Raw genomic sequence first — 27,354 nt, forward strand, 5'->3', positions numbered from 1 at the left:
TACGTCTCCGATGGTGAGCCGGGACATATACATCTTGTAATTCTCATAATTCTAAATAATGCTCTATGAGCATTATTTAAATTTAGTGATGTTTCACATTTTAAGAGGTTGTGTTGTGAGACACTATATCTCTGGTCCCGAGTTCAACTCTCGACCCACACTGTTCTGGCATCTACTCACTGTAAAAGTCGGGAAACTGAAATTGATGAACTCAAGTTTCAGTAATAAGGGAGTTTTATGCCTTTGGTGTAGGATCTGTTGAAGGTCTGCAGTTAGGATCGTTTTTGGTCTCCTTGATTCCTTGTCTGATGCTGTGCTGTTCTTCGCTGCTTCGAGCATTATTGCTGTTTGGCGAATGGAGCCGTTATATTGTTCATGCAAGCTGTTTGATTGCCTTGATGGTCCAGAAGTTAGCTTATTTAGGGATTTATTGTCAGTCACATTCTAAGTCTAAATAGAGTCAATCCGAGCACTTAAGCACACACACACACACACACACACACACACACACACACACACACACACACACACACACTTTACACAAATAACCCGCACATAGAGAGGAGGTTACAGCGACGTTGCGGTCAGACTTGGATCATTTACAAAGTCACACTGTGCTGGTATTGTGCCTTTCTGTTCTTTACACACACTGTTGCATAACATTACTCTTGTACTTATAAGTACGTATCATAACAATGTACCAGGCAGTACATATTAATAGTAGTACATTAGCTTATCAAATGTGCCCATGGTACCATATGATTATATGTAATGAATAACTATGATATATAAGTATAATAAGTTATACTTCAAAAGTTGTTTAGAAGTTTATCTCCTTAACTATTCAAGTTATATTAACTGTAATTATTACCACCTAAACACCTTTGTTATTAAAGGTCACAACTTTTATTTGCTGGGTTTGTATTCACTCAGTTGCAGTAAAAAAAAACGCTGTTGAGAAGCCACTTGGTTTACGGGATAACTGGACTAGAATACACTTTGACAAACTGTTACAAAACCAGAAACAGACTAGGTACTAGAGGGGGATCAATACGTTGACCTAATATTCTCTGGAGATATCTTCACTCTTAAAAAACCTTTCAAGGGAGGTTCCTTGATGCTGGTAAGGACTTTCGAGTTGGATCTGTGCTCCGGTTCCCTGGATTGAGTCTAAATATCTTCCATCCCCCCCCCACATGCGCTGTATAATCCTACGGGTTTAGCGCTCCCCATAATTATAATTATAATTCGCTTAAAAGATGTCACATGTTGTAACAACGACAGTGATGGTGGTGGTGGTGGTGCTCATGACAGTGATAGTGGTGGTGCTCATGATGATAGTGATGGTGGTGGTGCTCATGATGACAGTGATAGTGGTGGTCGTGCTGATGATGATAGTGATAGTGGTGCTCATAATGACAGTGATAGTGGTGCTCATGATGACAGTAATAGTGATGGTGGTGGTCGTTATCGTCATCGTTCATTGTCAGTTCCTGGTTCCAGCCTCATAACTACATACAGTACAACTGGCTTAATTTTCCTTCATTATGGGTTTTGTTGTGCTTATCCTTACTTCTTATATGCAGAATCCAAGATAAAAACAACTTTAAGTATTGGGCCTTTGATTAAAGCAAATGGAACACTGACGACAACAAAAAAACTAGCGAAATACTCGATTCAGTGTTCATTGAGCTAATATCGGCCAAAAGACTGACGATCCAAACCACTCAAGACATCTCCATAATCTCAGATATAACCATAACACCGCTTGACTTTCAAGAAGCCAGTGATGATATGGCCAGGCACTCCATCTCAGTCCCAGACTCCATAGTCATCAAGAATTACGAGAATCCATTATCAGGTGCCTTAAATATTCTATGGAGAAGGAGCCTGGACACGAGTCATCCCACAATCATTGAAAACCACCGATATAGCCCCAGTCCACAAAGGGGACACAAAAACAATTTAAAAAAATCTGTAGGCCCATAGTGCTGACATCCCACTTTATCAAGTTTTTAAAGGGTCGAATCACAGCAGTTACACAACTCAGGTCAACATGGGTTCAGAATAGATCGATCCAGCCACTCGCAACTGCTGGGCCATTACTACATGGTCTTGGATATACTGGAAGACAGGCAAAAGGGAGTCGAAGTGTACACTGATTTTGTAAAAGCCTTTGGCAGGTGTGACTATGAGGTAATTACACACAAAATATGTGCAAAAGGAATATCTAGAAAGGTGGGCAGATGGATATTTAACTCTGGGTCAGTGGGTTACTGACAGTATGATGTTCACTGAGGATAAATTTCAGTTTGTACTACTTTGCGCAAAAGTATTAAGGAAATAAACACAAAATCTGAGTACAAGACAAACTCAAATCACTCAACAGAAATTAAGTCTATTATGAGAGACCTGGGAGTGACAACGTCAGAAGATCTCACGTTCGTCATTATCGTCACTGCAAGGAAAACGATTGGCGTCTAACAACGGATGCCAACCCAGTGATGGCATTATATAAGTCATTCGTTCTCTTTGTGTTGGAGTACTGGTGTGTTCTGACGGCTCTCTTCAAGGACTAGGAGATTGTAAAGCTGGAAAATATACAGAAAATCTTCACCTCTGGCATAAACTGAGTTAAGCACCTAAATTACTGAGAGAGCCTGAAGTCTCTCGAATTGTACACTTCAGAACGTAGGCGAGAAAGGTAGATGATAATCTACACCTGGTAGATCTTGGAGGGATTGGTCCCAAATCTGCACACCGAAATCACCACATGTGAACACAAGAAGTTTGGCAAGCGATGCAACATACCTCCGATGAAGAGCAGAGAAGCGATGAATACACTGAAATAGAACTCATTTAGTGTAATGAGACCACGACTCTTCATGCATAAGGAGGATTATCAATATACCTCTAGCTATCTTCAAGGGGGAGCTCGATAGATTCCTCAAATCAGTTCCTGATCAGCCGGGCTGCATTGCATAAGTTAGCTGGAGACATCTGGCACCAAAAGAATGATCGATCAGGCCAGCAACCAGGATGCCTGGTCTAGGACCGGGCCGCGAGGGCGGTGACCTCCGGAAGCGACTCCAGGTACCCAGGTAACCGCTTCCTAGTCTAGCTCATTACATTTTTTGACCACTCTGAGGCTGAAGAAGTACTGAATAACTTCACTGTAACTCACCTGCTTTTTTTTTTCTCTCATTTGTACCTGAAGCTGTCTTTCACTCTGTCCCTGTTTACCTTATTAAGCCTTGTGAGTATCTCGAGTATTGTTACCATATCTCCACCTTAGTCTCTCCTGTAAGGTCGTAAAGTTCGGCTCGGTTAGCTTCTCGTGGTTCACGTCTCTCACCACGAGCTCAAGTCTTCATGCAGATCTTTTTGACTTTCTCCAATATCTTTATATGCTGGATCAGGTATGGGCTGCAGGCAGGTGCTGCATATTCTATGGTAGGTCTGACATATGTCGTAGAGTCCTTAATGGTTCTTGAGATTTATACAAGCCGTTCTTCGGTTTGCTAGACGGGCATATGCCGCAGACACTGTTCTGTTTGTATGCTCTTTTGGGGATATGCTTAGAACTGTACTTAATCCTTCGTCCCATGACTCTTCTTGTGTGAAGCTTGCAGTCTCTCCCCCCCTCCTTTAGTTTATACTCCGTATCCTGTCTTCTTTCATTTTCCCAATTTTCATAATTTTGCACTTGCTTGAGTTGAATTGCAGTAGCCACTTGTTGCCTGACAGCTTATCTTTTTTCTCATTTGCTTTGCATTACTTGTGAAAAGTGAAAGATGTAAGGTAGCATTTGTAAGGGCACGTGTGGGTGAACAAATTTTGGACAGGTGTAGGTGAATAAGCGTGGGGCATTTGTGAGTGAACGAGTGTGGTAGCAGGTGTCGACGAACAGGTGTGGTGGCAGGCATTGACGAACAGGTGTGGTGGCAGGTATTGACGCATAGTAATGGCAAGTGTTGACGAACAGGTGTGGTGGCATGTGTTGACGAACATTTTTGGTGGCAGGTATTGACTAACAATGGTGGCAAGTGTTGACGAACAGGTATGGTGGCAGTTGTTTACGAACAGTTATGGTGGCCAGTGTTGACGAACAGATGTGATGACAGATGATGACAAACAGGTATGATGGCAGGTGTTGACAAACAGGTGTGGTGACAGGTGTTGACGAACAGGTATGATGGCATGTGTGGTTGCAGGTGTGTGGTGGCAGGTGTGGTATGAGAGGCAGCAGCAGCTTACCTTGTCGGTCACGGTAGAGTGACCACCAGAGGTCAAGTGTGAAGAAACAGGCTTGTCGTCGTTCAGGTCACCCTGGTGGGGGGTGGGGGTGGGGGGAGGGGTCATAGAGTGGTAGGGGTTGGGGGGACGAGCTTTGTGTTGGGGTTATGGAAGGGAAAGGGTCCGTTTTAGGTGGGAGGGGCAGTGTAGGGGTCAACCACATCTCGTTTGCACTCAGCCCTGAGTCTGCTATGTGTACCTGTCTGCTGTGTGTACCTGTTGGCTGTGTGCACCTGTCTGTTGTATATAACTTCTGCTGTGTGTACCTGTCTGTTGTGTATAACCTCTGCTGTGTGTACCTATATGTACCGTCTGTTGTGTGTATTTGCTGTGTGTACTAGTCTGCTATGTGAACCCTCTGCTGTGTGTACCCTCTGCTGTGTGTACCCTCTGCTGTGTGTACTCTGCTGTGTGTACTCTGCTGTGTGTACCCTCTGCTGTGTGTACTCTGCTGTGTTTACCCTCTGCTGTGTGTACTCTGCTGTGTGTACCCTCTGCTGTGTGTACTCTGCAGTGTGTACCCTCTGCTGTGTGTGCTCTCTGCTGTGTGTACTCTCTGCTGTGTGTACCCTCTGCTGTGTGTACCCTCTGCTGTGTGTACTCTGTTGTGTGTACCCTCTGTTGTGTGTACCCTCTGCTGTGTGTACCCTCTACTGTGTGTACTCTGCTGTGTGTACTCTGCTGTGTGTACCCTCTGCTGTGTGTACTCTGCTGTGTGTTCCCTCTGCTGTGTGTACTCTGCTGTGTGTACCCTGCTGTGTGTACCCTGCTGTGTGTACTCTGCTGTGTGTACCCTCTGTTGTGTGTACTCTGCTGTGTGTACCCTCTGCTGTGTGTACTCTGCTGTGTGTACCCTCTGCTGTGTGTACTCTGCTGTGTGTACTCTGCTGTGTGTACCCTCTGCTGTGTGTAACCTCTGCTGTGTGTACCCTCTGCTGTGTGTACTCTGCTGTGTGTACCCTCTGCTGTGTGTACTCTTGTGTGTACCCTCTGCTGTGTGTAACCTCTGTTGTGTGTACTCTGCTGTGTGTACCCTCTGCTGTGTGTACCCTCTGCTGTATGTACTCTGCTGTGTGTACTCTGCTGTGTGTACCCTCTGCTGTGTGTACCCTCTGCTCGGTGTACCCTCTGCTGTGTGTACTCTCTGCTGTGTGTAACCTCTGCTGCAAATCTCTCCTGGTTGGACTGAGGAAGTCACTGGCTGGGGAAACACTTCCTCGATAAAGATTCCCAGATGTTACACAAGTGTATTATTATTTTTCATCATAAGTACTTTGGTAATAACTCTCGAGAACATTAGAAAACTGCACTATACTAATTGACCCATTCTAGGCAGGTCAGAAAAGGACTCCAATGGAAATAAGTCGCTATGTCTGACTTTTTTTTGGGTTATCCCAGGTTGTCTACACATGTGCTGTTATGTATGATAATCTATGTAACTGTATTTGTGTATACCTGAATAAACTTACTAAATAAAGGTAAGCCCAGTTAAGTTTCGCCCACGCATAGGCGTTATCAGCTCGCAAAAAGATAAACCTGGCAGGGTAGAGTGGGTGTATTTATAATAAAGTGTGAAGTCAGGAGGGTGTCAGGTTACAGTGGTTCTGAACCTCCCAGCAGGTCCCTGGCTACACGTTTTACTAAATTATAGAAATAGCTATCCTAATTGAAGTTGATGGAAATGTACACAAATAACCCGCAGATAGGAGAGAGGAGCTGACGACGACGTTTCGGTCCGACTTGGACCACTTACAAAGTTACACTGTAAATGATTGGATCTGCCTAGCATGGGCCAGTAGGCCTGTTGAAGTGCTTCTTCTTTCTTATGTTCTAACGAGGGCAGAACCAAGATACCTCCTTCCAAGGTCCCTTTTCTTAACGATCATTTGTGCTCTGTTCCAGTTTACCAGATGACTGGGAATTTTTGTGCTTCATGCAGGTGTTGTTCAAGTTGTCCCTGCTGCTGGCCATGCAGGTGTTGTTCAAGTTGTCCCTGCTGCTGGCCATGCAGGTGTTGTTCAAGTTGTCCCTGCTGCTGGTCATGCAGGCGTTGTTCAAGTTGTCCCTGCTGCTGGTCATGCAGGTGTTGTTCAAGTTGTCCTTGCTGCTGGCCATGCAGGTGTTGTTCAAGTTGTACCTGCTGCTGGTCATGCAGGTGTTGTTCAAGTTGTCCCTGCTGCTGGTCATGCAGGTGTTGTTCAAGTTGTCCCTGCTGCTGGTCATGCAGGTGTTGTTCAAGTTGTCCCTGCTGCTGGTCATGCAGGTGTTGTTCAAGTTGTCCCTGCTGCTGGTCATGCAGGTGTTGTTCAAGTTGTCCCTGCTGCTGGTCATGCAGGTGTTGTTCAAGTTGTCCCTGCTGCTGGTCATGCAGGTGTTGTTCAAGTTGTCCCTGCTGCTGGTCATGCAGGTGTTGTTCAAGTTGTCCCTGCTGCTGGTCATGCAGGTGTTGTTCAAGTTGTCCCTGCTGCTGGTCATGCAGGTGTTGTTCAAGTTGTCCCTGCTGCTGGTCATGCAGGTGTTGTTCAAGTTGTCCCTGCTGCTGGTCATGCAGGTGTTGTTCAAGTTGTCCCTGCTGCTGGTCATGCAGGTGTTGTTCAAGTTGTCCCTGCTGCTGGTCATGCAGGTGTTGTTCAAGTTGTCCCTGCTGCTGGCCATGCAGGTGTTGTTCAAGTTGTCCCTGCTGCTGGCCATGCAGGTGTTGTTCAAGTTGTCCCTGCTGCTGGTCATGCAGGTGTTGTTCAAGTTGTCCCTGCTGCTGGTCATGCAGGTGTTGTTCAAGTTGTCCCTGCTGCTGGTCATGCAGGTGTTGTTCAAGTTGTCCCTGCTGCTGGTCATGCAGGTGTTGTTCAAGTTGTCCCTGCTGCTGGTCATGCAGGTGTTGTTCAAGTTGTCCCTGCTGCTGGTCATGCAGGTGTTGTTCAAGTTGTCCCTGCTGCTGGCCATGCAGGTGTTGTTCAAGTTGTCCCTGCTGCTGGCCATGCAGGTGTTGTTCAAGTTGTCCCTGCTGCTGGTCATGCAGGTGTTGTTCAAGTTGTCCCTGCTGCTGGTCATGCAGGTGTTGTTCAAGTTGTCCCTGCTGCTGGTCATGCAGGTGTTGTTCAAGTTGTCCCTGCTGCTGGTCATGCAGGTGTTGTTCAGGTTGTCCCTGCTGCTGGTCATGCAGGTGTTGTTCAGGTTGTCCCTCCTGCTGGTCATGCAGGTGTTCTGAAACACATGTCTGCACGGAGTGTACGACAAAACCCAATAGGACAAAAAAAACCGAAGACAAATCCCCCGAGGACATCCCCTAAGACAAGACCCCGTAGGATTAAACCCTCTAGCACAAAACCCCCGAGGACAAATAATATACACTTACATTATAAATTTATAGCCAACTATTTTGCAGTACAAACTTATTTGCACAATAAACCATACAACGGGTGGGGTTAGAACCCACGATCAGAGAGTCATAAAACTCCAGACTGGCCCAGTGGCTAGCGCGTCGGTCTGGAGTTTTATGAGTCTGATCGCGGGTTCTATCCCCGCCCGTGGTATGGTTTGTTTGCAGTAGTGTCATCACAGTTTCGTGAGTCATACTTGCACAGTCATAAAAGTGAGGATAATAAAAAGAACATCTTAACATAGTTTTGAAAAATAAAACAAACGCAGTATTGAAAACCCCATTAGGTGCTAAGCTCCGTTTAAAGTTCCTCTCACTACCACCTACTATAACATAACCTTAACTAATGAACATAATAAAAACAGAAAAAATATAACTGGCTGAGGTTGTCCTACTTTGTACTTTATCTGAGGGGGTTTGGTCCTGGGGGTTTTGTGTGAACCCCATCTAGAGGCTTCTGGAGGATTCACCTCTATAGATTTTATTGCACTTGCTGCAAGGAATAGTGCTGACCACTGCACCAACAGTCTTATAGTGAAGATATTTTTGTGTGGCAATGGTCATGGTGGTAGACGAGGAAGTAGTGACACTTCTTAAAGTGTCGAGGATACTGTAGTTAGGTTAAGATTTATTCAGACAAAGAATATTCCTCAAGAACTTCGTTACTGAAGATGAGGGGAACTAATAGGAAAGTTATGTGAGAACACCGCCTCTAGCCATGGTGTGGTGTGAGAACACCGCCTCTAGCCATGGTGTGGTGTGAGAACACTACCTCTAGCCATGGTGTGGTGTGAGAACACCGCCTCTAGCCATGGTGTGGTGTGAGAACACCGCCTCTAGCCATGGTGTGGTGTGAGAACACCGCCTCTAGCCATGGTGTGGTGTGAGAACACTACCTCTAGCCATGGTGTGGTGTGAGAACACCACCTCTAGCCATGGTGTGGTGTGAGAACACCGCCTCTAGCCATGGTGTGGTGTGAGAACACCGCCTCTAGCCATGGTGTGGTGTGAGAACACCACCTCTAGCCATGGTGTGGTGTGAGAACACTACCTCTAGCCATGGTGTGGTGTGAGAACACCGCCTCTAGCCATGGTGTGGTGTGAGAACACCGCCTCTAGCCATGGTGTGGTGTGAGAACACCGCCTCTAGCCATGGTGTGGTGTGAGAACACTACCTCTAGCCATGGTGTGGTGTGAGAACACCGCCTCTAGCCATGGTGTGGTGTGAGAACACCGCCTCTAGCCATGGTGTGGTGTGAGAACACCGCCTCTAGCCATGGTGTGGTGTGAGAACACTACCTCTAGCCATGGTGTGGTGTGAGAACACCGCCTCTAGCCATGATGTGGTGTGAGAACACCGCCTCTAGCCATGGTGTGGTGTGAGAACACCGCCTCTAGCCATGGTGTGGTGTGAGAACACCGCCTCTAGCCATGGTGTGGTGTGAGAACACCGCCTCTAGCCATGGTGTGGTGTGAGAACACTACGCCATCTAGCCATGGTGTGGTGTGAGAACACCGCCTCTAGCCATGGTGTGGTGTGAGAACACCGCCTCTAGCCATGGTGTGGTGTGAGAACACCGCCTCTAGCCATGGTGTGGTGTGAGAACACTACCTCTAGCCATGGTGTGGTGTGAGAACACCACCTCTAGCCATGGTGTGGTGTGAGAACACCGCCTCTAGCCATGGTGTGGTGTGAGAACACTACCTCTAGCCATGGTGTGGTGTGAGAACACCGCCTCTAGCCATGGTGTGGTGTGAGAACACTACCTCTAGCCATGGTGTGGTGTGAGAACACCACCTCTAGCCATGGTGTGGTGTGAGAACACCGCCTCTAGCCATGGTGTGGTGTGAGAACACCGCCTCTAGCCATGGTGTGGTGTGAGAACACCGCCTCTAGCCATGGTGTGGTGTGAGAACACTACCTCTAGCCATGGTGTGGTGTGAGAACACCACCTCTAGCCATGGTGTGGTGTGAGAACACCACCTCTAGCCATGGTGTGGTGTGAGAACACCGCCTCTAGCCATGGTGTGGTGTGAGAACACCGCCTCTAGCCATGGTGTGGTGTGAGAACACCGCCTCTAGCCATGGTGTGGTGTGAGAACACTACCTCTAGCCATGGTGTGGTGTGAGAACACCACCTCTAGCCATGGTGTGGTGTGAGAACACCGCCTCTAGCCATGGTGTGGTGTGAGAACACCGCCTCTAGCCATGGTGTGGTGTGAGAACACTACCTCTAGCCATGGTGTGGTGTGAGAACACCACCTCTAGCCATGGTGTGGTGTGAGAACACCACCTCTAGCCATGGTGTGGTGTGAGAACACCGCCTCTAGCCATGGTGTGGTGTGAGAACACCACCTCTAGCCATGGTGTGGTGTGAGAACACCCTCTACCTCTAGCCATGGTGTGGTGTGAGAACACCGCCTCTAGCCATGGTGTGGTGTGAGAACACCGCCTCTACCTCTAGCCATGGTGTGGTGTGAGAACACCACCTCTAGCCATGGTGTGGTGTGAGAACACCACCTCTAGCCATGGTGTGGTGTGAGAACACCACCTCTAGCCATGGTGTGGTGTGAGAACACCGCCTCTAGCCATGGTGTGGTGTGAGAACACTACCTCTAGCCATCTAGCCATGGTGTGGTGTGAGAACACCACTTCTAGCCATGGTGTGGTGTGAGAACACCGCCTCTAGCCATGGTGTGGTGTGAGAACACTACCTCTAGCCATGGTGTGGTGTGAGAACACTAACTCTAGCCTCTAGCCATGGTGTGGTGTGAGAACACTACCTCTAGCCATGGTGTGGTGTGAGAACACCGCCTCTAGCCATGGTGTGGTGTGAGAACACCCCCTCTAGCCATGGTGTGGTGTGAGAACACCATCTCTAGCTATGGTGTGGTGTGAGAACACCGCCTCTAGCCATGGTGTGGTGTGAGAACACCGCCTCTAGCCATGGTGTGGTGTGAGAACACTACCTCTAGCCATGGTGTGGTGTGAGAACACCGCCTCTAGCCATGGTGTGGTGTGAGAACACTACCTCTAGCCATGGTGTGGTGTGAGAACACCGCCTCTAGCCATGGTGTGGTGTGAGAACACCGCCTCTAGCCATGGTGTGGTGTGAGAACACCGCCTCTAGCCATGGTGTGGTGTGAGAACACCGCCTCTAGCCATGGTGTGGTGTGAGAACACCGCCTCTAGCCATGGTGTGGTGTGAGAACACCGCCTCTAGCCATGGTGTGGTGTGAGAACACCGCCTCTAGCCATGGTGTGGTGTGAGAACACCGCCTCTAGCCATGGTGTGGTGTGAGAACACCACTTCTAGCCATGGTGTGGTGTGAGAACACCGCCTCTAGCCATGGTGTGGTGTGAGAACACTACCTCTAGCCATGGTGTGGTGTGAGAACACCGCCTCTAGCCATGGTGTGGTGTGAGAACACTACGCCTCTAGCCATGGTGTGGTGTGAGAACACCAGCCATGGTGTGGTGTGAGAACTCTAGCCATGGTGTGGTGTGAGAACACTACCTCTAGCCTCTAGCCATGGTGTGGTGTGAGAACACCGCCTCTAGCCATGGTGTGGTGTGAGAACACCGCCTCTAGCCATGGTGTGGTGTGAGAACACCGCCTCTAGCCATGGTGTGGTGTGAGAACACCGCCTCTAGCCATGGTGTGGTGTGAGAACACCGCCTCTAGCCATGGTGTGGTGTGAGAACACTACCTCTAGCCATCTAGCCATGGTGTGGTGTGAGAACACCACCTCTAGCCTCTAGCCATGGTGTGGTGTGAGAACACCGCCTCTAGCCATGGTGTGGTGTGAGAACACCGCCTCTAGCCATGGTGTGGTGTGAGAACACCGCCTCTAGCCATGGTGTGGTGTGAGAACACCGCCTCTAGCCATGGTGTGGTGTGAGAACACCACCTCTAGCCATGGTGTGGTGTGAGAACACCGCCTCTAGCCATGGTGTGGTGTGAGAACACCGCCTCTAGCCATGGTGTGGTGTGAGAACCCGCCTCTAGCCATGGTGTGGTGTGAGAACACCGCCTCTAGCCATGGTGTGGTGTGAGAACACTACCTCTAGCCATGGTGTGGTGTGAGAACACCGCCTCTAGCCATGGTGTGGTGTGAGAACACCGCCTCTACCTCTAGCCATGGTGTGGTGTGAGAACACCGCCTCTAGCCATGGTGTGGTGTGAGAACACCGCCTCTAGCCATGGTGTGGTGTGAGAACACCGCCTCTAGCCATGGTGTGGTGTGAGAACACCGCCTCTAGCCATGGTGTGGTGTGAGAACACCGCCTCTAGCCATGGTGTGGTGTGAGAACACCGCCTCTAGCCATGGTGTGGTGTGAGAACACCGCCTCTAGCCATGGTGTGGTGTGAGAACACCACCTCTAGCCATGGTGTGGTGTGAGAACACCGCCTCTAGCCATGGTGTGGTGTGAGAACACCGCCTCTAGCCATGGTGTGGTGTGAGAACACCGCCTCTAGCCATGGTGTGGTGTGAGAACACCGCCTCTAGCCATGGTGTGGTGTGAGAACACCACCTCTAGCCATGGTGTGGTGTGAGAACACTCTACCGCCATGGTGTGGTGTGAGAACACCGCCTCTAGCCATGGTGTGGTGTGAGAACACCGCCTCTAGCACCGCCTCTAGCCATGGTGTGGTGTGAGAACACCGCCTCTAGCCATGGTGTGGTGTGAGAACACCGCCTCTAGCCATGGTGTGGTGTGAGAACACCGCCTCTAGCCATGGTGTGGTGTGAGAACACCGCCTCTAGCCATGGTGTGGTGTGAGAACACCGCCTCTAGCCATGGTGTGGTGTGAGAACACCGCCTCTAGCCATGGTGTGGTGTGAGAACACCGCCTCTAGCCATGGTGTGGTGTGAGAACACCGCCTCTAGCCATGGTGTGGTGTGAGAACACCGCCTCTAGCCATGGTGTGGTGTGAGAACACCACCTCTAGCCATGGTGTGGTGTGAGAAAACCGCCTCTAGCCATGGTGTGGTGTGAGAACACTACCTCTAGCCATGGTGTGGTGTGAGAACACCGCCTCTAGCCATGGTGTGGTGTGAGAACACCGCCTCTAGCCATGGTGTGGTGTGAGATGGTGTGGTGTGAGAACACCGCCTCTAGCCATGGTGTGGTGTGAGAACACCACTTCTAGCCATGGTGTGGTGTGAGAACACCGCCTCTAGCCATGGTGTGGTGTGAGAACACCGCCTCTAGCCATGGTGTGGTGTGAGAACACCGCCTCTAGCCATGGTGTGGTGTGAGAACACCGCCTCTAGCCATGGTGTGGTGTGAGAACACTACCTCTAGCCATGGTGTGGTGTGAGAACACTACCTCTAGCCATGGTGTGGTGTGAGAACACTACCTCTAGCCATGGTGTGGTGTGAGAACACCGCCTCTAGCCATGGTGTGGTGTGAGAACACCGCCTCTAGCCATGGTGTGGTGTGAGAACACCGCCTCTAGCCATGGTGTGGTGTGAGAACACCGCCTCTAGCCATGGTGTGGTGTGAGAACACCGCCTCTAGCCATGGTGTGGTGTGAGAGCACCGCCTCTAGCCATGGTGTGGTGTGAGAACACCGCCTCTAGCCATGGTGTGGTGTGAGAGCACCGCCTCTAGCTACCTCTAGCCATGGTGTGGTGTGAGAACACCGCCTCTAGCCATGGTGTGGTGTGAGAACACCGCCTCTAGCCATGGTGTGGTGTGAGAACACCGCCTCTAGCCATAGTGTGGTGTGAGAACACCGCCTCTAGCCATGGTGTGGTGTGAGAACACCGCCTCTAGCCATGGTGTGGTGTGAGAACACCGCCTCTAGCCATGGTGTGGTGTGAGAGCACCGCCTCTAGCCATGGTGTGGTGTGAGAGCACCGCCTCTAGCCATGGTGTGGTGTGAGAACACCGCCTCTAGCCATGGTGTGGTGTGAGAACACCGCCTCTAGCCATGGTGTGGTGTGAGAACACCGCCTCTAGCCATGGTGTGGTGTGGGAACACCGCCTCTAGCCATGGTGTGGTGTGAGAACACCGCCTGTAGCCATGGTGTGGTGTGAGAACGCCGCCTCTAGCCATGGTGTGGTGTGAGAGCACCGCCTGTAGTACTGGTGTGGTGTGAGAACAGCACCTCTAGCCATGGTGTGGTGTGAGAACACCGCCTCTAGCCATGGTGTGGTGTGAGAACACCGCCTCTAGCCATGGTGTGGTGTGAGAACACCGCCCCTAGCCATTGTGTGGTGTGAGAATACCGCCTCTATTACTGGTGTGGTGTGAGAACACCGCCTCTAGCCATGGTGTGGTGTGAGAACACCGCCTCTAGCCATGGTGTGGTGTGAGAACACCGCCTCTAGCCATGGTGTGGTGTGAGAGCACCGCCTCTAGTACTGGTGTGGAGTTAGAGCACCGCCTCTAGCCATGGTGTGGTGTGAGAGCACCGCCTCTGGTAATGGTGTGGAGTGAGAGCACCGCCTCTAGCCATGGTGTGGAGTGAGAGCACCGCCTCTAGTACTGGTGTGGAGTGAGAGCACCGCCTCTGGCCATGGTGTGGTGTGAGAACACCGCCTCTAGCCATGGTGTGGTGTGAGAGCACCGCCTCTAGTACTGGTGTGGAGTGAGAGCACTGCCTCTAGTACTGGTGTGGAGTGAGAGCACCGCTTCTAGTACTGGTGTGGAGTCAGAGCACCGCCACTAGTACTGGTGTGGAGTGAGAGCACCGCCTCTAGTACTGGTGTGGAGTGAGAGCACCGCCTCTAGCCATGGTGTGGTGTGAGAGCACCGCCTCTAGTACTGGTGTGGAGTGAGAGCACCGCCTCTAGCCATGGTGTGGTGTGAGAACACCGCCTCTAGCCATGGTGTGGTGTGAGAGCACCGCCTCTGGTACTGGTGTGGAGTGAGAGCACCGCCTCTAGCCATGGTGTGGTGTGAGAGCACCGCCTCTAGCCATGGTGTGGTGTGAGAGCACCGCCTCTAGTACTGGTGCGGAGTGAGAGCACCGCCTCTAGTACTGGCGTGGAGTGAGAGCACCGCCTCTAGCCAGGGTGTGGTGTGAGAACACCGTCTCTAGTACTGGTGTGGAGTGAGAGCACCGCCTCTAGTACTGGTGTGGAGTGAGAGCACCGCCTCTAGTACTGGTGTGGAGTGAGAGCACCGCCTCTATCCATGGTGTGGTGTGAGAACACCGCCTCTGATACTGGTGTGGAGTGAGAGCACCGCCTCTAGCCATGGTGTTGTGTGAGAGCACCGCCTCTAGCCATGGTGTGGTGTGAGAGCACCGCCTCTAGTACTGGTGTCGTGGTGTTAGGTCACCGCCTCTAGCACTGGTGTCGTGGTGTTAGGCCACCGCCTCTAGCACTAGTGTCGTGGTGTTAGGTCACCGCTTCTAGCACTGGTGTCGTGGTGTTAGGTCGCCGCCTCTAGCACTGGTGTCGTGGTGTTAGGTCACCGCCTCTAGCGCTGGTGCCGTGGTGTTAGGTCACCGCCTCTAGCACTGATGTCGTGGTGTTAGGTCACCGCCTGTAGCACTGGTGTCGTGGTGTTAGGTCACCGCCTCTAGCACTGGTGTCGTGGTTTTAGGTCACCGCCTTTAGCACTGGTGTCGTGGTGTTAGGTCACCTCCTCTAGCACTGGTGTCGTGGTGTTAGGTCACCGCCTGTAGCACTGGTGTCGTGGTGTTAGGTCACCGCCTCTAGTACTGGTGTCGTGGTGTGAGAGCACCGCCTCTAGTACTGGTGTCGTGGTGTTAGAGCACCGCCTCTAGTACTGGTGTCGTGGTGTTAGGTCACCGCCTCTAGCACTGCTGTCGTGGTGTTAGGTCACCGCCTCTAGCACTGGTGTCGTGGTGTTAGGTCACCGCCTCTAGCACTGGTGTCGTGGTGTTAGGTCACCGCCTCTAGCACTAGTGTCGTGGTGTTAGGTCACCGCCTCTAGCACTGGTGTCGTGGTGTTAGGTCGCCGCCTCTAGCACTGGTGTCGTGGTGTTAGGTCACCGCCTCTAGCACTGCTGTCGTGGTGTTAGGTCACCGCCTCTAGCACTGGTGTCGTGGTGTTAGGTCACCGCCTCTAGCAATGGTGTCGTGGTGTTAGGTCACCGCCTCTAGCACTAGTGTCGTGGTGTTAGGTCACCGCCTCTAGCACTGGTGTCGTGGTGTTAGGTCGCCGCCTCTAGCACTGGTGTCGTGGTGTTAGGTCACCGCCTCTAGCACTGGTGTCGTGGTGTTAGGTCACCGCCTCTAGCACTAGTGTCGTGGTGTTAGGTCACCGCCTCTAGCACTGGTGTCGTGGTGTTAGGTCGCCGCCTCTAGCACTGGTGTCGTGGTGTTAGGTCACCGCCTCTAGCACTGGTGTCGTGGTGTTAGGTCACCGCCTCTAGCACTGGTGTCGTGGTGTTAGGTCACTGCCTCTAGCACTGGTGTCGTGGTGTTAGGTCACCGCCTGTAGCACTGGTTTCGTGGTGTGAGAGCACCGCCTCTAGTACTGGTGTTGTGGTGTGAGAGCACCGTCTCTAGTACTGGTGTTGTGGTGTGAGAGCACCGCCTCTAGCACTGGTGTCGTGGTGTGGGAGTACCGCCTCTAGTACTGGTGTAGTGGTGTGAGAGCACCGCCTCTACTACTGGTGTCGTGGTGTTTGGTCACCGCCTCTAGCACTGGTGTCGTGGTGTTAGGTCACCGCCTCTAGCACTGGTGTCGTGGTGTTAGGTCACCGCCTCTAGCACTGGTGTCGTGGTGTTAGGTCACCGCCTCTAGCACTAGTGTCGTGGTGTTAGGTCACCGCCTCTAGCACTGGTGTCGTGGTGTTAGGTCGCCGCCTCTAGCACTGGTGTCGTGGTGTTAGGTCACCGCCTCTAGCACTGGTGTCGTGGTGTTAGGTCACCGCCTCTAGCACTGGTGTCGTGGTGTTAGGTCACCGCCTCTAGCACTGGTGTCGTGGTGTTAGGTCACCGCCTCTAGCAATGGTTTCGTGGTGTTAGGTCACCGCCTCTAGCACTGGTGTCGTGGTGTTAGGTCACCGCCTCTAGCAATGGTTTCGTGGTGTTAGGTCACCGCCTCTAGCACTGGTGTCGTGGTGTTAGGTCACCGCCTCTAGCACTGGTGTCGTGGTGTTAGGTCACCGCCTCTAGCACTGGTGTCGTGGTGTTAGGTCACCGCCTCTAGCAATGGTTTCGTGGTGTTAGGTCACCGCCTCTAGCACTGGTGTCGTTGTGTTAGGTCACCGCCTCTAGCACTGGTGTCGTGATGTTAGGTCACCGCCTCTAGCACTGGTGTCGTGATGTTAGGTCACCGCCTCTAGCACTGGTGTCGTGATGTTAGGTCACCGCCTTTAGCACTGGTGTCGTGATGTTAGGTCACCGCCTCTAGCACTGGTGTCGTGGTGTTAGGTCACCGCCTCTAGCACTAGTGTCGTGGTGTTAGGTCACCGCCTCTAGCACTGGTGTCGTGATGTTAGGTCACCGCCTCTAGCACTGGTGTCGTGATGTTAGGTCACCGCCTCTAGCACTGGTGTCGTGGTGTTAGGTCACCGCCTCTAGCACTGGTGTCGTGGTGTTAGGTCACCGCCTCTAGCACTGGTGTCGTGGTGTTAGGTCACCGCCTCTAGCACTGGTGTCGTGATGTTAGGTCACCGCCTCTGGCACTGGTGTCGTGATGTTAGGTCACCGCCTCTAGCACTGGTGTCGTGGTGTTAGGTCACCGCCTCTAGCACTAGTGTCGTGGTGTTAGGTCGCCGCCTCTAGCACTGGTGTCGTGATGTTAGGTCACCGCCTCTAGCACTAGTGTCGTGGTGTTAGGTCACCGCCTCTAGCACTAGTGTCGTGGTGTTAGGTCACCGCCTCTAGCACTAGTGTCGTGGTGTTAGGTCACCGCCTCTAGCACTAGTGTCGTGGTGTTAGGTCACCGCCTCTAGCACTAGTGTCGTGGTGTTAGGTCACCGCGTCTAGCACTGGTGTCGTGATGTTAGGTCACCGCCTCTAGCACTGGTGTCGTGATGTTAGGTCACCGCCTCTAGCACTGGTGTCGTGGTGTGTGACTGGTGGGTTCCCATAACTCTTGAAACAAAAGCTCGTTGTTAGACTTTAAGAGTAAAACGTAGAGCCCAGGCAGTTGGTTTCATCAAGTGTATATTGTATGGAAGGTTCCGTCTGGTTGAGTTTGTCTTGGAGAACATTTCATCAAGTGAATAGAATACAGCATATGTGCGGAGAAGTCGCTTATATACCGTAGGCAGGAGAGGTGCAGCAGACGTAGGTGGTGTCACATTTGTTCAATGTGGAAGTAGGTCGTGCCTAACCCTTGGGCACGACCTACTTCTACATTGAACAAATGTGACCACCTACGTCTGCTGCACCTCTCCTGGCTGCGCTATATAAGCGACTTCGCACATATGCTGTATTCTATTCAAGATTGATGGACTGACCACATCATCTCAAGATTGAGGGACTGATTACCTCATTCTCCTCCTGTTCTTCACGTTTCTCCATTTCATCAAGTATTACAGACGAGTACACATAACAACTCGCCCAGTCCCAACGCCACCGAAAAAGAGATATGTAGACCTTCCCAGTATTTAAGACTCTTTTCTCATGCTTCAGTTTCATATTGTTCCAGACCATGGAGCTGAACTCTTCTCCAGGCTGAGGGACTGACCAACTCGAAGAGTTTTTCTCCTAGTTTGATGGACTGATTACATCACTTTATTTCACTACTACTATACAGTGTATTCACAACATCTGCTAGAAAAATGATGGGACGATTAATGGGAGCTTTGAGAACTAGAGACGCAAAGGCCATGATGATTCTCTTCAAATCGCTTGTTCTTTGTAGGCTGGAATACTGCTGTACACTAACGGCCCCTTTCAAGGCAAGTGAAGTTGCTGACCTGGAGAGTGTTCAGAGAACTTTCACGGCACAAATAAGTACGATAAAACACTTAAATTACTGGGAACGGTTGAACTTCCTTGATTTGTACTCCCTGAAATGCAGGCGGGAAAAATACATGATAATATACACCTGGAAAAGCCTAGAAAAATTAGTGCCAAATTTGCGTACGAAAATCACTCCCTCCGAAAGCAAAAGACTCGGCAGACGATGCAATATCCACCCCAGTGAAAAGCAGTGAAGCCACGAGCACGCTAAGAGATAACACAGTGTCAGGGGCCCAAGACTGTTCAGTTGCTTCCCAGCATACATAAGGGGGACTACCAATAGACCCCTGAGTGTCTTCAAGAAGGCACTGGACAGGCACCTAAAGTCAGTACCTGAACAGCCGGGCTGTGGTCCGTACATCAGTTTACGTGCGGCCACCAGTAACAGCCTGGTTGATCTGGCCCTGATCCAAAGCGAGGCCTGGTCACAGACCAGGCCGTGGGGACATTGACCCCTGAAATCCTCTCCAGGTATACAACACCTACTGCCTCTGTATTTAACTGAAGAAGTCTACTGTGTAGCTGAAACGTTTCATCAATAGAGATACCCAACTGTTGCACATGTGTCTTAATCTTCAACTTGCCGGTATTTTATACCATTTTCATCAGAGCTTCCTAACAACACTCAATTGCTAAATATATCTTTAAGATCTCCAACAGAAAACTCATCACAGACCTTGACTGCCTCTACTACCATCAAGGACAACATCATACAGAACCACCGCCAACGTAACTAGAGTATTTCAGAGATATACACTATTTCACGTAAAAGTTGTATAAAATCTACGTTGTTGAGACATTAAGAGACTTCTGCAAGTAATTTTCAGAACACCAGTCTGTCAGCGGAACAGATAACTTTAACAATGCCTGGGTAACATATCGCAGTTCCCACAACCTATTAATAAATTGGTATGATACATTGCTCATTGCTTGGGAAGATGGTACCCTAGAGAAGAAGAGTCCTTGAATCTGCATTCACCTGAGAATCAGTGAGGTAACCTTCACCCCGCTTGTTCTTCACCTCACTGCTACTCACTACTGTTTGTCTGCTTGCCATCTCTTATCAGGTTTATCTATTTGTAACTTGATAAAATGCACTGCGTAAGCGAAACGTCGTAACTAAAGGTTCAATATAACTGCGTTTCCCCCTTACCATCGTGCGGGTTTATCATCCATCACGGGACGAGAAGAGGCAAAAACCCATCAGTATGCTTACCGAAGGGCCTTTGATTATTATATTCATAGGGAAGCAATAAACCCGTATGGGTCATACGGTGCCTAGGGAATAAAAAAGTAATCAGGATCGATTCACAGAAATACTTCCAGCACAAAAAAAAAAAAAAAAAAAAAAAAAAATATATATATATATATATATATATATATATATATATATATATATATATGACAAATTTATATATAAAAAAAGGTCTGTGATACTGGATTAAGTGTTAACATTGGTATAAAACCAACAAGGTAGCAACACTTCCAGAGAAGAATTCACAAATAAGTGATATCCTGAGCAACAGACAAATCTGCCAAAGTTGTTCTTACAAAAGTGAACCAACTACATTCCGCACCAAGTAACAAGAGTACACTTAAGATTTTATGTACATGCAAACGGAGTGTTAAGGTAGAAGGAATCTGGGTTGCTCGAGTAGCAGGTGACAATATTAGTTTCAGATCATGTGATGGTATACAGAAGATTGCTTCCAGCAGTGATGTACCTGAATGATATGGAATACCGACAACATGAACAATTACACCCATGTGCAACATCTGGGTATCCTTATTGTAGACGTTATATGTCGTGCTGAATACGTAAAACTTGTTATTTTGGCTTAAATAGAATCGCTCTTCTTGCTCAATAAGGCAAGTTAAAATTTGTGTATGCAATAATTTTGACAAAAATCATTCTGAACCTAACGAAAAAAATATCTTTCATTGTATTTGTTTATTATTAAATTATGTATTGTAAAATATATTTAGTTGGATTAGGCTAAATTAAATTGAGCTAGTTATAATAAGGTTAGGTAAGTTTTCTAAGGTTCTTTTGGTACAAAATTATTAATTTTTACATTAACATAAATCAAAAAAATATATCCTTGAACGTACAAGAGAAAATTTTAGACTTAATTTTAAAGTAGTTCTTGCTAATTGACCAGTTTTACCTATTCGGCACGACACACATACACACACACACACACACACACACACACACACACACACACACACACACACACACACACACACACACACACACACACGCACACGCACACGCACACGCATATATATATATATATATATATATATATATATATATATATATATATATATATATATATATATATATATATATATATATATATGCATATATATATATATATATATATATATATATATATATATATATATATATTTATGCAATAAGATCACAGTAAACAGGTGATTTCAAAATATGCAAAACAACCACTCTGAAAGAATAGAGAAATTCCAAGCGCTTTCGTGACTACTCACATTATCAAGGAACTATGATAGTTCCTTGATAATGTGAGTAGTCACGAAAGCGCTTGGAATTTCTCTATTCTTTCAGAGTGGTTGTTTTGCATATATATATATATATATATATATATATATATATATATATATATATATATATATATATATATATATATATATATATGTAAGAACAATAACAGTAATAAGTAATGGTAATAATACTTCAGTATAATCATAATAATAATAATATAACATATTAAGTTGTTGTGATGCTGTAATAAATAATTACATTGTTCTGAGGGGGAAATAAAAAGTAATAAAAAAGGGGCCATTATCTTCTGCGTAATTATATTTGTTAGTTAAGTATATAATTATTGCAATTAGGATTTTTTGGTCTCATGCAATTTGTAAAGTCAACAAGGTAATAGGTCAGAGGTGTGGCTCTGCAGGTTATGTCTGGCACTAGACTCTGTGGTCCTGGCACTAGACCCCGTGTGGTACTGACAAAAGGTCTTCTGTGGTCCTGGCACTAAACCCTCTGTGGTCCTGGCACACGATCCTCTGTGGTCCTGGCAATAGACCCTCTGTGGCCCTGACACTAGACCCTCTGTGGTCCTGGCACAAGATCCTCTGTGGGCCTGGCACTAGACCCTCTGTGGTTCTGGCACTAGACCCTCTGTGGTCCTGGCACAAGATCCTCTGTGGGCCTGGCACTAGACCCTCTGTGGTCCTATCACTAGACCCTCTGTGGTCCTGGCACTAGATCCTCTGTGGTCCTGGCACAAGGTCTTCTGTGGTCCTGGCACTAGACCCTCTGTGGTCCTAGCACTAGACCCTCTGTGGTCCTGGCACAAGATCCTCTGTGGTCCTGGCACTAGACCCTCTGTGGTCCTGGCAAAAGATCCTCTGTGGTCCTGGCACTAGACCCTCTGTGGCCCTGGCACTAGACCCTCTCTGGTCCTGGCACAAGATCGTCTGTGGTCCTGGCACTAGACCCTCTGTGGGCCTGGCACAAGATCATCTGTGGTACTGGCACTAGACCCTCTGTGGTCCTGGCTCAAGATCCTCTGTGGTCCTGGCACTAGACCCTCTGTGGTCCTGGCACAAGATCCTCTGTGGGCCTGACACAAGATCCTCTGTGGGCCTGGCACTAGACCCTCTGTGGTCCTGGCACAAGATCCTCTGTGGTCCTGGCACAAAATCCTCTGTGGCCCTGGCACTAGACCCTCTGTGGTCCTGGCACAAGATCCTCTGTGGTCCTGGCACTAGACCCTCTGTGGTCCTAGCACTAGACCCTCTGTGGTCCTGGCACTACACCCTCTGTGGTCCTGGCACAAGGTCTTCTGTGGTCTTGGCACTAGACCCTCTGTGGTCCTACCACTAGACCCTCTGTGGTCCTAGCACTAGACCCTCTGTGGTCCTGGCACAAGATCCTCTGTGGTCCTGGCACAAGATCCTCTGTGGTCCTGGCACTAGACCTTCTGTGGTCCTGGCACAAGATCCTCTGTGGTCCTGGCACAAGATCCTCTGTGGCCCTGGCACTAGACCCTCTGTGGTCCTGGCACAAGATCATCTGTGGGCCTGGCACTAGACCCTCTGTGGTCCTAGCACTAGACCCTCTGTGGTCCTGGCACTAGACCCTCTGTGGTCCTTGCACAAGATCCTCTGCGGTCCTGAGACTAGACCCTCTATGGTCTTGGCACTAGACCCTCTGTGGTCCTGGCACAAGATCCTCTGTGGTCTTGGCACAAGATCCTCTGTGGTCCTGGCACTAGACCCTCTGAGGTCCTGGCACAAGATCCTCTGTGGTCCTGACACAAGATCATCTGTGGCCCTGGCACTAGACCCTCTGTGGTCCTGACACAAGATCCTCTGTGGGCCTGGCACTAGACCCTCTGTGGCCCTTGCGCTAGACCCTCTGTGGTCCTGGCACAAGGTCCTCTGTGGTTTTGGCACTAGACTCTGCGGCCCTGGCACTAGACCCTCTGTGGTCCTGGCACAAGATTCTCTGTGGTCCTGGCATTAGACCCTCTGTGGTTCTGGCACAAAATCGTCTGTGGTCTTGGCACTAGACCCTGTATGGCTTTGGCACTAGACCCTCTGTGGTCCTGGCACAAGATCCTCTGTGGTCCTGGCACAAGATCTTCTGTGCTTCTGACACTAGACCCTCTGTGGTCCTGACACAAGATCCTCTGTGGTCCTGGCACTAAACCCTTTGTGGTCCTGGCACTAGACCCTCTGTGGTCCTCGCACAGATCCTCTGTGGTCTTGGCACTAGACCCTCTGTGGCCCTGGCACTAGACCCTCTGTGGTTCTGGCACAAGATCCTCTGTGGTCCTTGCACTAGACCCTCTGTGGTCCTGGCACTAGACCCTCTGTGGTCCTGGCACAAAATCTTGTGTGGTCTTGGCACTAGACCCTCTGTGGCCCTGGCACTAGAGCCTCTGTGGTCCTGGCACAAGATCCTCTGTGGTCCTGGCACTAGACCCTTTGTGGTCCTGGCACTAGACCCTCTGTGGTACTGGCACAAAATCCTCTGAGGTCCTGGCACTAGACCCTCTGTGGTCCTGGCACTAGACCCTCTGTGGTCCTGGCACAAGATCCTCTGTGGTCCTGGCACTAGACCCTCTGTGGTCCTGGCACAAGATCCTCTGTGGTCTTGACACTAGACCCTCTGTGGCGCTGGCACTAGACCCTCTGTGGTCTTGGCACAAAATCCTCTGTGGTCCTTGCACTAGACCCTCTGTGGTTCTGGCACTAGACCCTCTGTGGCCCTGGCACAAGATCCTCTGTGGTCCTGGCACAAGAACCTCTGTGGTCTTGACACTAGACCCTCTGTGGCCCTGGCACTAGGCCCCTCTTTGGTCTTGGCACAAAATCCTCTGTGGTCCTTGCACTAGACCCTCTGTGGTCCTGGCACAAGATCCTCTGTGGTCTTGGCACTAGACCCTCTGTGGCTCTGGCACTAAACCCTCTGTGGTCCTGGCACAAGATCCTCTGTGGTCCTTGCACTAGACCCTTCGTGGTCCTGGCACTAGACCCTCTGTGGGCCTGGCACAAAATCCTCTGAGGTCCTGGCACTAGACCCTCTGTGGTCCTGGCACTAGACCCTCTGTGGTCCTGGCACAAGATCCTCTGTGGTCCTCTCACTAGACCCTCTGTGGTCCTGGCACAAGATCCTCTGTGGTCTTGGCACTAGATCCTCTGTGGCGCTGGCACTAGACCCTTTGTGGCGCTGGCACTAGACCCTCTGTGGTCTTGGCACAAAATCCTCTGTGGTCCTTGTACTAGACCCTCTGTGGTCCTGGCACTAGACCCTCTGTGGTCCTGGCACAAGATCCTCTGTGGTCCTCTCACTAGACCCTCTGTGGTCCTGGCACAAGATCCTCTGTGGTCTTGGCACTAGATCCTCTGTGGCGCTGGCACTAGACCCTTTGTGGCGCTGGCACTAAACCCTCTGTGGTCTTGGCACAAAATCCTCTGTGGTCCTTGCACTAGACCCTCTGTGGTCCTGGCACTAGACCCTCTGTGGTCCTGGCACAAGATCCTCTGTGGTCCTGGCACAAGAACCTCTGTGGTCTTGGCACTAGACCCTCTGTGGCCCTGGCACTAGACCCCTCTGTGGTCTTGGCACAAAATCCTCTGTGGTCCTTGCACTAGACCCTCTGTGGTCCTGGCACTAGACCCTCTGTGATCCTGGCACTAGACCCTCTGTGGTCCTGGCACTAGACCCTCTGTGATCCTGGCACTAGACCCTCTGTGGTCCTGGCACTAGACCCTCTGTGATCCTGGCACTAGACCCTCTGTGGTCCTGGCACTAGACCCTCTGTGATCCTGGCACTAGACCCTCTGTGATCCTGGCACTAGACCCTCTGTGGTCCTGGCACTAGACCCTCTGTGGTCCTGGCACTAGACCCTCTGTGGTCTTTGCACTAGACCCTCTGTGGTCCTGGCACAAGATCCTCTGTGGTCCTGGCACTAGACCATCTGTGGCCCTGGCACTAGACCCTCTGTGGCCCTGGCACAAGATCCTCTGTGGTCCTGGCACTAAACCTTCTGTGGTCCTGGCACTAGACCCTCTGTGGTCCTGGCAGTAGACCCTCTGTGATCCTGGCACTAGACCATCTGTGGTCTTTGCACTAGACCCTCTGTGGTCCTGGCACAAGATCCTCTGTGGTCCTGGCACTAGACCATCTGTGGCCCTGGCACTAGACCCTCTGTGGTCCTGGCACAAGATCCTCTGTGGTCCTGGCACTAAACCTTCTGTGGTCCTGGCACTAGACCCTCTGTGGTCCTGGCACTAGACCCTCTGTGGTCCTGGCATTGCTCTGTGTCTTGCTCAGGACATCAAATGAACCCCGTGGCAATAAGTTAAAGGTCTCCAATGGAAATAAGTTAAGAACCCCAGTAGAAATAATTAACTTTGACTGACTTTTTTTGGGGTTATCCTAGGTAATCTACACATGTTACTTATGTATGATAATTTGTGTGATGTATTTATGTGTACCTGTATATAAATAAACTTAGTTTCTTAACTCGGGTGACAGTACTACTCCCGTCGGGGTGCGTGGCCACACTGAAAGCTGGAATAGAAAGTTGGCAGTTTTTGGATCTCTAGTGGTTTTGTTGAGCTCGGGACACAGCTCTACGAGAAAACTAGTGGAACTTTCTTTTTTCATATATGAGATACTGGTGAGCCAATTTCTTATTCTTGTTGAGCGTGTGTTCTTGCTTATGATCAGCTGTACCTCCCTGCTGACCAGCACTAATAGAACATTGGTGTCTGTAAGGGTAGATGCTCATACATACAGTCTCACACCGGTAGTTTGCCGCTTTTTCAGGGATACAGTGTAATTCCTTAAGGCTGGCTGGCATAAGTAATGAAATTGCTGGAAAATATAGACTGAGGTTCTGGGCTGGGAACTTGGCTTTAGGAAGACTGCGTTGACAATATTACCTTCATCGTGTCTGGTATGGTAAGTAAGTTTATTCAGGTATACACAAATACAGTTACATAGATTATCATAGCAGCATATGTGTAGAGAACCTAAGATAACCCCAAAAAAGTTAGAGTGATTTATTTCCATTGGGATCCTTCGGAACTTGCATAATTCTTACCATGCAGACCATATTGGTCAGCTACCATTTTCCAGAAAAATGCACTCGTACTTAGTGTGATTGGGAGCAGCAAGTTGGAGAATCTTTGAAATATGAAGGGCCAGTCAGTGAGTCAAGACGTGTGCCAGTAGTAGAGTTGGGAGCTGTTGTAAAGAAAGGTCAACTGAGTGATGTGCTCTCACAGCTAGGAGCCGCACTTTCTGTTTTTCGAAACTCGCATCCTCTAACATAGCTGCAAAAGAAACATTTTCTACGATGGGGCTGTTGTAGTTTTGGTTGGTTTAGTTGTCTGCTCTGAAAGGGTATCCCACACGCTGATGCAGTTAGTGAAGATGTGTGGTAAAACGTGTGAGTTTGTGAGACCAACTCTCAGAGTGAAAAAATTCAAACTTTTATTAATACAACGTTTTGCTTTTTTTAGAGCTTTATCATGACCTGATATAACTCTACCAGTTCGAGACGTTATCCCAGTAAAAGCTTGTTCCGAAACGTGTGTATCGTTCCCTCAGTATTGCGACCAGTAGTTTTAATTTCACAAATTGACAGAGACATATACTGAACGACCTGTACGCCGTGGTTGTAGTTACCCCAATTAATTGTAATCGTTCATTTAGCTTCTTCAAATATCATCTCGTATTCACTTTCATCTTGTCTGTTCTTTTAGTCTTCTGGTAGCGTGCGTCTCAAGACTTGTCGACCACAAGTTTTATCTCTGTTGTCTTGTATATGGGATTCGCGATTCAGAAAATACAGCATGATGCAGTAACACCTCTCGATGAGCACCTCGCAAGGAGCACCTTATGAAGCACCTCACAAGAAACGCCTTATGAAGCACCTCACAAGGATCACCATAGGAAGCACCTTTCATGAACATCTCAAGAAGCACTCTTCAAGAAGGACTTGTTGAAGGAGTGTCTCTGAGAAGACCAACATTCTCAGGGAACACGTGATAAGAAATACCTGAATACTGAGCACAACAACAGGTGGAGTGAGGGTGTGACCAGCTGACCTCCAAGACCACTCCAGGTGGCGCACAGAGAGAGAGAGAGAGGATAAAACTCATGGAACAGGGAGAGTGGACCTAGTAACGACCAGCGAAGAGGCGAGGCCAGCAGCTGTGAATCGACCCCTGCAACCACAACTAGGTGAGTACA

The 27,354-nt window shown here is 49.6% G+C and overlaps 1 protein-coding gene across 1 annotated transcript; it reads right to left on the bottom strand.

Annotated features, from left to right (window-relative positions):
- Positions 1-235: 235 nt before the first annotated feature.
- LOC138853678 (involucrin-like) lies at positions 236-22,655 on the bottom strand. The gene is made up of 3 exons (XM_070091733.1): positions 22,461-22,655; positions 6,204-7,513; positions 236-344 (listed from the first exon to the last, which is right to left on the bottom strand). Exons 1-3 carry the CDS (start codon positions 22,653-22,655, stop codon positions 236-238), a joined length of 1,614 nt encoding a protein of 537 aa, XP_069947834.1.
- Between the last annotated feature and the right edge of the window lie 4,699 nt (positions 22,656-27,354).

Source organism: Cherax quadricarinatus, chromosome 37 (genome assembly GCF_038502225.1).
Source record: "Cherax quadricarinatus isolate ZL_2023a chromosome 37, ASM3850222v1, whole genome shotgun sequence".
Classification (NCBI taxonomy): Eukaryota; Metazoa; Arthropoda; class Malacostraca; order Decapoda; family Parastacidae; genus Cherax; species Cherax quadricarinatus.

Excerpts from the sequence above, each read along its gene's own strand:
- LOC138853678 (XM_070091733.1), bottom strand. The coding sequence starts at position 22,655 with ATGATCTTGTGCCAGGACCACAGAGGGTCTAGTGCCAGGGCCACAGAG. Across the intron at positions 7,514-22,460 it reads GGACCACAGAGGGTCTAGTG|ACATGTGTTTCAGAACACCT; the intron begins GTAGGACCACAG and ends CACTCCGTGCAG. Across the intron at positions 345-6,203 it reads CAAAAATTCCCAGTCATCTG|CAATAATGCTCGAAGCAGCG; the intron begins GTAAACTGGAAC and ends TTCGCCAAACAG.